The 11,359-nt window shown below is 36.7% G+C and overlaps 2 protein-coding genes across 5 annotated transcripts in view; both read left to right on the top strand.

Moving 5' to 3' along the window:
• Positions 1–1,014: 1,014 nt before the first annotated feature.
• On the top strand, positions 1,015–9,317 carry acbd3 (acyl-Coenzyme A binding domain containing 3). Its single transcript, XM_065255921.2, has 8 exons — positions 1,015–1,319; positions 2,145–2,286; positions 2,804–2,944; positions 3,042–3,200; positions 3,871–4,045; positions 5,769–5,952; positions 6,867–7,151; positions 7,363–9,317. Exons 1-8 carry the CDS (start codon positions 1,052–1,054, stop codon positions 7,575–7,577), a joined length of 1,569 nt encoding a protein of 522 aa, XP_065111993.1. The 5' UTR covers positions 1,015–1,051; the 3' UTR covers positions 7,578–9,317.
• Positions 9,318–10,381: 1,064 nt separating this feature from the next.
• nhsl1b (NHS-like 1b) overlaps positions 10,382–11,359 on the top strand; it is a 93,727-nt gene continuing 92,749 nt past the window's right edge. For 3 of the 4 annotated variants that reach the window (XM_073811413.1, XM_065256826.2, XM_065256824.2), the window contains exon 1: positions 10,383–10,904. In XM_073811413.1, coding sequence (XP_073667514.1) covers positions 10,583–10,904 — 322 coding nt within the window. In that variant the 5' untranslated portion in view covers positions 10,383–10,582. Of the gene's footprint in view, positions 10,905–11,359 lie in introns of all 4 variants that reach the window. The other variant, XM_073811412.1, reaches the window with a different exon arrangement.

The following is an 11,359-nucleotide window of genomic DNA, read 5'->3' as shown; positions in this document are numbered from 1 at the left end:
GTTTATTATTTCTATCCAGTACAAGTACATTGATTTTGAACTGTAATTTTGAAATGTAATGCAAATTTTTCTTACTAAGTAATTATAAAATAGGAAAATAGTGTATTATATATATATATATATATATATATATATATATATATATATATATATATATATGTATATATGATCTACTATAAAAAATTAATTCATACAAAGAAGTACTGTGTTGAAATAATTATTTTATAGATTTGTTATATTGGCAACTTTACCCCTTCTAACATGCATTAAAGGTCCTTACAATGGGCATATGAATTGTATCATTACTATAGTGTAAACGTGTTAAATATTTATTTACATTTAATTTGAGTCATTAATAAGTGCACACGTTAGCGACTAACAGAAAAAAATAGTTATACATAAATAATATATAAAATAATATAATATAAAATTATATATAAAATTATATAATATAATATAATATAATATAATATACAATTAATTTAATAGGTTCTAAACCCGGGGCGGTTTCCCGGACCAGGATTAGCTTAATCCAGGACTAAGCCTTAGTTTAATTAGGAAATATAACTAGTTTTAACAAACATGCCTTACTAAAAACATTACCTGTGTGCATTTTGAGGTAAAACAAAGGGTACTGATGTATTTTAAGATATGTCAGTGCAAGTTGTTTTCAGTTTGGAGAGCTCTTAAAAGTGTTTAAGTCTAGGACTAGTCTAATCCCTGTCCGGGAAACCACCCCAATCTGTATCAACTCAAATAATGCCAAGCACTGTAGGAGACTGACAGATCTTGCATATGAATATTATTTATATAATACACATTTTTATTTGACAGATAGGTACTATAAATTCGGTCATATAAAACGCAATGAATTATCAATCATTATAACAATACATAATTTAAGTGTGTAACCTTTTTTTTTTTTCTTTTTTTTTCTTTTTTTAAGTGTGTATCTACTCTTCTACTTTAACAATCTAGTACGTCATGCTGCCGGAAGTTCCGGCAGTGCAGAACGGAAGTAGGTACGTGGCTGCTTCAGCTGACATTCTGCATGATGGCGACAGAGGTTCAGAGCGGCGACCTCAACAGTGCAAATTCAAGCCGGCTCGAAGTTTCTATCGACGGATTGACTTTGAGTCCCGACTCGGAGGGCGAGCAGGAGCAGGCCGAGACGTCTGCTACTCGGTCGGCGGAGCAGAGCTCTGTAAACCTGGATGTCGATGAAGTGGAGGGCGAACATCTCAACAGCAGCACGATCGAGAGGAAATGGGGCTTTCCTTTAGTAGAGCTATACGGGCTAGCGCTAAAATTCTTTAAAGGTATCTTACGGCACTGTATACACTAATTTAGCCGTCGGTTTAACACTAAGATACATTTTACAGTGTAATCCCTTCAAATCACTGGTTATAATGTGATGCACGGATTGATCTCTTCATGTTAGCTGCTATGTTGTTTCAATCTAAAAATCTAGTTTTCTTAGCTTTTTTGCACGGAATATATTTGAGTAGTATATTTAAATACGTCTGTGCTTAGTAAAAAGTTTTGCTTTAGTAGATCTTTTAAGTCTATGATAATTGTTATGGATGAGGACCCCTAGAGGTTTTGATTCAATCATTGTCACGTGACTGGTCCCATGCCTGATGACTAAAACACCATATTACTGTAAAAAGTAACAAAAATATTTAAGCAAATACCATTTGGATTGGTAAACCACTAGAGATGTGATGGATCTGACAGGTAGCGAATTATAAACAGTATTACATAGAGATGTTCTCTGATTTTGCAATGGTAATGTTTGACTATTAATATATAATCATTAACATAGCCCTTTTTTGCTTATGCTTATTGTACATGGTCATATTTAGTGGTACCCAACTGATGCTCCGATAAAGACGTTTCAGATTTCAGCGGATGCTGGACCCATTATAAATTGTGTTGTTCATGTTAAGTGGACAATCAGAGCTGTGGTACATTTGAACACTGATGTATATCCCATTATTCTGCGTCTCGTGTTGATATCTCTTTCACCATTTTACTGAAATTTTTTTAAACAGTTACAAGCCATCTTTTTTTGCTATTATTGACCTTCTAATGTTAAGAGCTTGCTCAGTTTTTAAATAGATAATTTTCCCTGTTCTTTTCAGAGAAAGATGGGAAAGCCTTTCATCCAACCTATGAGGAGAAACTTCGACTGGTGGCCCTCCACAAACAGGTGCTGCAAGGACCTTACAACCCAGATGCTTCCCCTGAGGTGGGCTTCTTTGATGTGCTGGGAAATGACCGCAGGTAAGCATGCTGATTTCATTTTGGATGTTACTGTGCCTACTGTTTAAAGATACTGTCAAATTAATGTGCATCATAATATAGATTTTCCATTTGGTTAGGATGTTATTGTACACAGATGAGTATAGCTTCAAAAAGTTCCTTTAAAGGCGGGGTGCACGATTTCTGAAAGCCAATGTTGACATTTAAAATCAGCTGAACAAACACACTTTTACCCCAATAGAATCTGGACCTTCTTTTGATAGACCCGCCCCACACGTATGCAACCCAGGCAACGATGTCGGTTAGTAGACACGCCCCTTACTGCTGATTGCCTACAAGTGTGTTTTGGTACTCGGCCCGACTCTTTTTTCCAAAGCGTATTTTTTTTAATTATGCACCCCGCCTTTAATGAAGTTGCACCACTCGGTGGCCATGGTTGCAATGCCTCCAGGCATTTATTTAATTTGTACAAGATTAAAATCTTCTTGAATGGGGAAAGAAACCTGATGATCAGCAATAACATTTGTCACTTTTACAGGAAAGAATGGGCTTCTTTGGGCAACATGGAGAAGGACGAGGCCATGTTGGAGTTTGTGAAGCTGTTGAACAAGTGTTGCAATTTATTTGCACCTTTCATTGCATCACATAAGATCGAAAAGGAAGAACAGGAGAGAAAGAGGTCAGGCCAGCAACAAAAAATTATTTAACTGTTTTATTGGTTTTGTTCTTTTTAATTAATATCATTTACTTTTTTACCCCCTAAACTTGCTGAGAAGGCAAGAGGAGGAGGAGCAGAGACGAAGAGAGGAAGAAGAGCGTGAGCGACAGCGTCAGGAGGAGGAGAGGCGCAGACGGGATGAGGAGGAGAGGCTGAGGAGGGAGGAGGAGGAGAGGAGGCAGGTTGAAGAAGAAAGACTCCGAGTTGAACAGCAGAAGTGAGTGATGGTGGTTAATTTATCCAGACTTGACTAGCGTTAAAAGGATAGTTCACCCAAAAATTAACCTTCTGACATCATTTACTCACCTTCAAGTTGTTCCAAACTTTTTTTAAATTATTTTTTATTCTGAACACAACTTTTGAAAAAAAATTCCAAGCAAGCAGATCTGGGGCACCATTGACTTCCATAGTATGAGAAGAAAATACAATGGAAGTGAATGGTGACCCAAATCTGTTTGGTTTTCAAAAGTTGTGTTCAGCAGAAAAAAATGACAAGTTTTGGTGAACAATCCCTTAAGAGACTTAAACCTGCTTCACATTTCATGTAATCAGTGCAGCTTTGAGTAGCAGAAACAGTGCTGCTTCCAGACTGTAAAATGTGTCTTATTGGACTCTGCTATTTCTAGTTTTTTAAGAAAATTGTTTTGTTCTGCTGACACCCCTGTAAAGTTTTTTATTTTTTTTACAAAGTCAGTCCAGAATTAGCTTTAGAGCATTAAGTTTTAGAAACTCATTTATAAAAAGCCATAGAAAGCTGACATGGCCTAAAAAAATCACAATCACTGCATGTTTGTCTTGTGTGTCAAAGTACTTATAGTAATATGGATTCATACTTGACCGTGTACATCATTTATTCATTTTTGATTCACTTCTCTCCGGTATGTTAGGCAGCAGATCATGGCTGCGCTGAATGCGCAGACAGCTGTGCAGTTTCAGCAGTATGCTGCGCAGCAGTACCCCGACAGTCTGGAGCAGCAGCTCATCCTCATCCGGCAGCTGCAGGAGCAGCACTATCAGCAGTACATGCAGCAGCTCTATCAAGTGCAGCTTGCGCAGCAGCAGGTGAGAGAGCTCCATCAGTGTCTCGACTGATGCTTTTTACCATAGGGACATTCTTGGAGAGCTACAGGAAAGAAATTAAAAGGTTGCCTTTTAGGCATGGGCCGGTATAAGATTCTGGCGGTATGATAACCTTTAGCAAAAATACCACGGTTTCACGGTGTTGCGGTATTGCCATTGCAACACTAAAATGTGTTATTTTCAAATGCCAGGTACAATAAAGCCTTTAAATTATAATATGCTTTCAAAACATATATAATATTTTCGTAATATATATTAAATGTAAACATCAAATCAATCACATGACTTCATGATTTAATGAATTTTGTATAAACACAGCTCATACCTTGGAGACGGTATCACAGAACATTTTAGTGGTTTTGAAACCTTGACTGTTTTAAACCTCGGTATACCTTGAAACCGGTAATCGGCCCATGCCTATTGCCTTTGTATTGTTACCAGCTCATAAGAGTGTTTATGTCTGCGCCTTGCACACCTGCCTCTACAAGCCTTTGTTAAACTAGTTTTATTGTGTAATGATTCATAAAATGACTTATTTATTTGCTTGAAATGTTATTGTTATCAATCATTAACTATGTACCAGTATATTTGATGAGTTTGGTTCCAAAACATGATAAACGGCATTTAAAACAAAAAAAGTTCAAAATCCAAAATCAGTATTGTATCAGGTCAGTATTAAAAAAAAGTTAATTCTGTTTTTTGCGCAAAATCCAATTTCCGCCGTGTTATTTTGTCATATTTTCTCCCTTTTTTCCAAAACGCGATAAAGGCCAGTCCTCCTTCTCTGCAGAATGCAATAACTCTGCTTAACCAATCACAGCGCACCATTCCATTCATTGTAAACAGTATGGCGCTGCTTTGAATGCAGACAGAATCCTAGTTTGCCTCATCTTCTTTGCGCTTTGTGATCAACAAACAAACAAATACAAAATAATACTTTTGATGGCATTGATAAACCTGTGGTGGTTTTCTGTGGCGTAAAAATGCTGGCTGTTGCTTGTTCTCACACACAGCATCAAGCGTCTGTCATGCTTACACATTGACCCCAGTGGATCTTATGAAAAACTTTATTATTTTACTGGAAGTCAACGAAAATCGAGCAGGAACACAACATTTTACAGCTGTTTGCTGTCAAAAAAAGTTCAGCGATGACGTCGGATGACAGCAGCAATGACAGTGTTATTAATATGACAAAGTGTTCTGATTAATGCCAATAATGTTTTTTTTTATCCGCGTATACCACTAGCCAACTAAATGAATATAACATAAAAAGATGAATGCACATTTATATATTGATTCAATAGATTTATAGCATTTTGAAAAAAAAAACTTAATTAAAGATTATAAAACATAATCAGTTTTTATAATAAATCTTTGAAAGTCAAATTATGGATTTGATTTTGTAATGTTATTATAACCTAAAGATGCTATGTGAAAGTTTGTAACAGAAAATATTGGTTTTCATCTTGTTACTTTCTTGGGATAGAAAACACTTTTTTTTACAGAAATTAGTCACAATGGATTTATTGCGTTTTGGAACCAAACTTTTCATTTGTTCTATGGGTGCCACCATGCTTTGTTTTCAATTTTAAATTGTTAAAATATAAAAGGTTTCAAGTTGATTTTTAACAAAACTGGAAAATGACTTTTGTGATCGAATTTGACTAGTTTCTAAGAGATAGTTTTACTGTCGTTTACCCTTTAGGCTGCCTTGCAGAAACAGCAGGAGGATGCTATAGTGCTGTCTACCTTAGAGGCCAGTGATATGTCAGCGCCCCCTGTTGGAGAGGAGGCTCCCATGTTAAACGGCCGGGCAGAGTCCACTACTGACAGTTTAGAACGAGAGCCAGATGTGGAGCCTGCAGATGAAGTTACTGAAAATGGACCTGGTGAGTTAAAAACATAAAATTTATGGTAATATTCTATTAAAATTCAGTAACTTGGTCTGCATCCGAAAGGGCTTTCCTTTTGGTTAACACAACCAATACTTTTTTATTTTTCAATCCCTCTTCACCTTATGCCCAGTTTTTTTATATATACATTTTTTTGTACATAAAAGCATCCCATATAATATAAAGAACATTATGTAAAGATATAACCTTGATATCTTTAATATTGACTAAGACCATGTCAGATATTAAAATCAACATCTGAAATCAAACTCTTTTAGTTAGACTTTGAGCCTGGATTTCACAAACATGATCAGATATTAAATCCTGCTGTAAACAGATTATAAAAAAGTTTGTAGGTACCAAAATCATGTTTTGATCATATTTAATCTATATTTCAATCTTTAAATCCTTTTGTAAGTTGCATTTATATTGCAAGTCATACTGTGTTGCATTTAAAGGGGACATCATGAAAATCAGACTTTTCCATGTTTAAGTGCTATAATTGGATCCCCAGTGATTATCATCCTAGAAAATGTAAAAAAGATCAAACCATTAACTTAGTTTTGGTTAAAAAAAATTCTACAAGCATGTGAAAAAAATAAGTTATTGAAATTTGGCTCCCCCTGTGATGTCATAAGAGAATAATACCGCCCCTTAATCTGCACTATCCAACCATCGCACTGCTATTTAGTGAAGAGATCAACTCATTCGCATTTAAAAGGACACACCCAAAACTTTTTGCTCACACCTACAAAGTGGCACTTTCAACATGTTATAATAAATTATCTATATTAAATTTTAAGCTAAAACTTCAAATACATACTCTGAAATGTCTCCTTTAAATAAAAATACTAATCATTCAAAATATGTGCTCATTTATACCCAATAATCACTTTGTCTCTTATTCACAGATTCTCCCCCTGTAATAGCAGCCCCTTCTATGTGGACCCGACCACAAATAAAAGACTTTAAAGAGAAGATCCGTCAGGACGTAGACTCTGTGATCACAGTGGGTCGCGGGGAAGTAGTAACTGTCCGGGTCCCCACGCACGAGGAGGGCTCCTATCTCTTCTGGGAGTTTGCCACTGACTATTACGACGTTGGATTTGGAGTCTTCTTTGAATGGACTGATTCGACTAACGCATCAGTCAGCGTGCATGTCAGCGAGTCTAGTGACGAAGACGAGGATGAGGAAGGTGAGAAAGTTATGTGTATAGACACATGTTACTAATTTTGGCAATTATAATTTTTTTGTGTGATTTACTGTTTTCCACACAAAATCATCATGTATAATATAAAGATCATTCTTCGAAAATATAACACTAATGTCTTTAATAATGATGAAGACTTTAGCCTGAATTTTTCAGATTTTCGTTACATATTTAACTTGTGTTCTTATCCACTCAGGTGAGGCCCAGTCAGAAGAGGGGAAGGCTAAGAAAGATGTTGGGAAGCCACAGGTGGATGAGATAGTGCCGGTGTACCGGCGGGACTGTCATGAAGAGGTGTACGCTGGGAGTCACCAATATCCCGGCCGTGGCATATACTTGCTTAAGTTCGACAACTCCTACTCCCTCTGGAGGTCTAAAACCGTCTACTACAGAGTATACTATACCAGATAAACCTGAAGTCAAGACTGTGGGACAGGATTGTGTGTATGTAAAGCTTAATAGAAAGGAAAGAAAGATAAAAACGAGGAAACGTACGGAATGTGCACTACTGGGGGATGTAGAGATTTGGCATGAGTGTGTGCGTGTTTCGATGTGTATGCAAACCTTATGGGTGTGTCCATAATGCTGTTTGAATTCAGCAGGAATTGGGTCATGTACTCGCCACCCCTGTTTTGCACTCAAAAGATGTAGTGCTTGTTGATATCACTGTCTTATATACCTAGTGTGACTTAAATCTGTCTCCATCTTCTAATTTCATCCAAAGAGGTGCTTCAGTACAATAATAGGATAAGTAAGTATGTATCCTAAGTAGAAATGGGCAACAAAGGTTTAGATAATGAACAAAGGAGGTAAAACGCTAACATGGCTTTATCCTGGAGTTCTTCCTTGTTTAATTCGCCACTGAATAAATCAGCCAATCCTCAAGTTTCCCACCCTATGAGCACAGAGGCACATCAGTGTGTATCCGCCCAAGGGCTGCCTCTGTATGAATGAACGTATGGACTTTTCTCAGTGGACGAGATTTCTCTGGACTACATGATGGAGGCCTTTATGAAAGAAGATTTTGCAGCATTTTCTAAAATGGATGGATTGCGTCTAAAACATTTAATAAATATTTATTAATCTCTGTGGTAGGGTAGGGTCATTTATGTGTCTGTGTCCTATAACATTAATCTCATCTCCCATACTTTTCCGCTTCCACAGAGACCCCAAATCTATTGTCGGACATTGTCGTTTCTGTTAATGTGCTTTGTTTGTTTTTCAGTGAAATATAGCAGTATTTTAATGTTGTGGCACTGCTAGAAACAAAACGTTCTTGCCTTTATAATTTTATTGTTTTTGTTCTCTGTGCATGTAGTTACAGTCAACTATGTCAGAATTTAAAGTGTCGAATGGTTTCAATTTACATACACTTGGTTCTCTATTAGAAAAAGTAACAAGCATCTTTTATTCTCATTTATTAATGATGAAGACGTTTCTAAATCGACCAAGACTAACTATCAAAGCAGCATTTGACTCTCTTAATTCCTCTGCTTATTTCTGTTATTTATTGGACAGTACGTTGCTTAAAGACTATTTCCATAAAGTTACTGACAATATACAGAATGTGTTATTTTTCCTAATCTTGTTTCAACATGGTATCACGTCATCTTCAAAACAATAATAGGCTTGATTCTGGATTCATCACTGAGTGAAATGTGTCTTGTTGGTGATTTGAATGTCAAAGACACCTGTGTAATGCAGGTCACTGCTGTTTAACTGTGATCAAACGTTGTCCATATAAACAAATACAGATGCTGTTACACTGTGCTTACACGATAAATAAAGCAGGTGTCCATTGATTCAAGTTGTAAGTCGAAGAGCTCTGATGATTCAGTATTCATTGAGACTGACATGCTTATGCTGTCCAAAGACTATATACCATGTACAGTTCATTGGTTATAGTTACTGGCTATTCTTTCTGTGTTTTTTTTTCTTTTTTGTAATGCTGGTTTCTGGTCTTCTTAAAGTAACATGTAAAGCGCAAAGTATTGAAGATTTGGATGATAAGACAGCAAAAATTGCTATGGAATATTTTGACCATAAAGGTATGAAAAAGTATTTTTGTGTTGGTTTTGCTTGTGTGATCTGATCTGTATGCATACAAGGATGAGTGTCCTGTATATATGATTAAAATTGCGTTCCTCTGTATGTATTATCTGATTCTTCCTTCATACCAGAACAGAAACCATCTAATGGATTTAATTGTTATAATGGGATTTATATTGGTTTCAGTTGAAATTATAGTGAACTATGTGGGGCGACTCTACTAGTAATGGGTTGGGTTTTGTTGCTATGTGGGAAACAGTAGAACAACATAAAGTCTGACTTGTTTTAATGGTTAACAGCTGATGGTTCATACTGGTGTTTGTAATGAAATCATTATAATTAGTTATTTTTTCAGCAGGGATGTTTCATGTATAATCAAATGATATGTGATACAAAATATCCATTTTACTGTGTAAACCAAACCATAAGAATTATTTTGGTAGCTGGGAATGTGACTCATCATAATGCTATCGCAAACCACGGGTCATGATTTCCCTATGCAAAAATAAGTTTCAGCAGGCATATTGTTAACAGGAAAATAACTACTCCCATCCAGAAATGCTGCTTCAGCTGGTTTCACTGCCACACCAAACAATAGGCAACTTCCTTTACATTGCGACCAGAGACTAAAAAAGCTCATCTGATCCTCCCTGGCAATGTTTTTTTTTTAGAAGCGTACTACTGGTTTGAACCATTAGAGGGAGCTATAGACGTGCAGCTATTAAATATATATTGGGATTTGTATCTTTTAAGTTTACATTTTCAAGCGACTACAGGCTAAACGGACAGATTTTTTTACTAGTTGTTGATTTTAATTCCATTTAAAAATATTCAATATTACGTTTGGTTCTATAAAACTACTATTATTACTAAGATTCCATAGAATCTTTACTTATTATTTCACATAATAAGTCATATATTCACGATTAAAGATTAGTTAAAGTACATCTAATTTCTTTAGTACTTTAATTTATTTTAGGGACGGTCAAATAAAAAACATAAAATGCGTTTAAATCCGTGATAATCCAAAAATCCAGTCCGGGATTTCCAGCTAAAGGCAGGTAACTTTCCTCACATCGCTGTCCAGAATCCAGTTCCAGTCGTTACAGGTGGTTGTAAATCTGTTTCCGGGTTTTTCCTCGTACCTTCCTTCACTTTCCTGACTGGATTCGTTGCTTTCAAACGCGCGTTCCCTGATGCTTGCGAACAACATCAGCGCAAACGGTCCGGACCACTTCTGCATCTTTTAAAAATATGGCGGGACCTTTTCTTTACACAACTTTACCTTGTGGGAACTTTTGGGACACATCTTTTGGATATTAAAACACGTCGTCGTGATGTTCGTCTACATTTAAATCAGGTTTAAAATGCCTTTCCTGCAGAGAACCGTTGAGCCTCAGCTGGTAAGCAGGTTGAGAGGGAGCGAAGGCTCAGAAAAGAGTTTCATCACATCGGATGGTCGCAGAGTTCGCAAGCTTGTTTTGTTCAACTCTTCGGACGAAGTTTGTTGTCAGACACTCACCGGTATTTTGCATCAGCTGTCCGATTTATCGCGACATGCCAGTGACATTTTCCTGGGAATCGAGTCTCAGGCGGGGCTGATCACGCAAAGGGCGACGAGGATTCAAGTGCGTCTGGAGAGACTGCAGATCGTCGCGCGCAACCTTGATCCCAAAAAAGTTAAAATACGTAAGTTTAGAGTGTAGATTCATTCAACTTTCATTTACCTATCGTTTCTCACATCAGAAAATTTAATAGCAAAACGAATACATTAGCTGATAAATTGAAATTTTAAAGACTGCACTTCAAATAAAAAATAACAAAAGGCGAGTGTAAAAGCTGTGGGACAAGCACATGGCGTTTTGTTGGTGTAATGACTTGAGGTGAAGAGGGTGCAGTATTCCTAAAGGGCAGAAGTCATGTCAAATGTGATAGATGTGCTTTAACGTACCATCTGCGCCCATTAACACCCCTACCACAAAATAATCAAAGACACCCCGCCTTCATTTGGGAATAATGCGCATACTTGCAGATAGATAGCCAGTTGAGCGCTATGTTAACGTTACTGTAAATCTCTCCTTTGCTAACGAAACGTCAACGAGAGTTGTATTAAAGAGATATTTCACACACATATGACATTTCTC

This window comes from Paramisgurnus dabryanus, chromosome 12, assembly GCF_030506205.2.
Source record: "Paramisgurnus dabryanus chromosome 12, PD_genome_1.1, whole genome shotgun sequence".
In the NCBI taxonomy this organism is placed as follows: Eukaryota; Metazoa; Chordata; class Actinopteri; order Cypriniformes; family Cobitidae; genus Paramisgurnus; species Paramisgurnus dabryanus.
The sequence above is the reverse complement of the archived record's forward strand: the minus strand, read 5'-3'. Positions and strand labels throughout refer to the sequence as shown.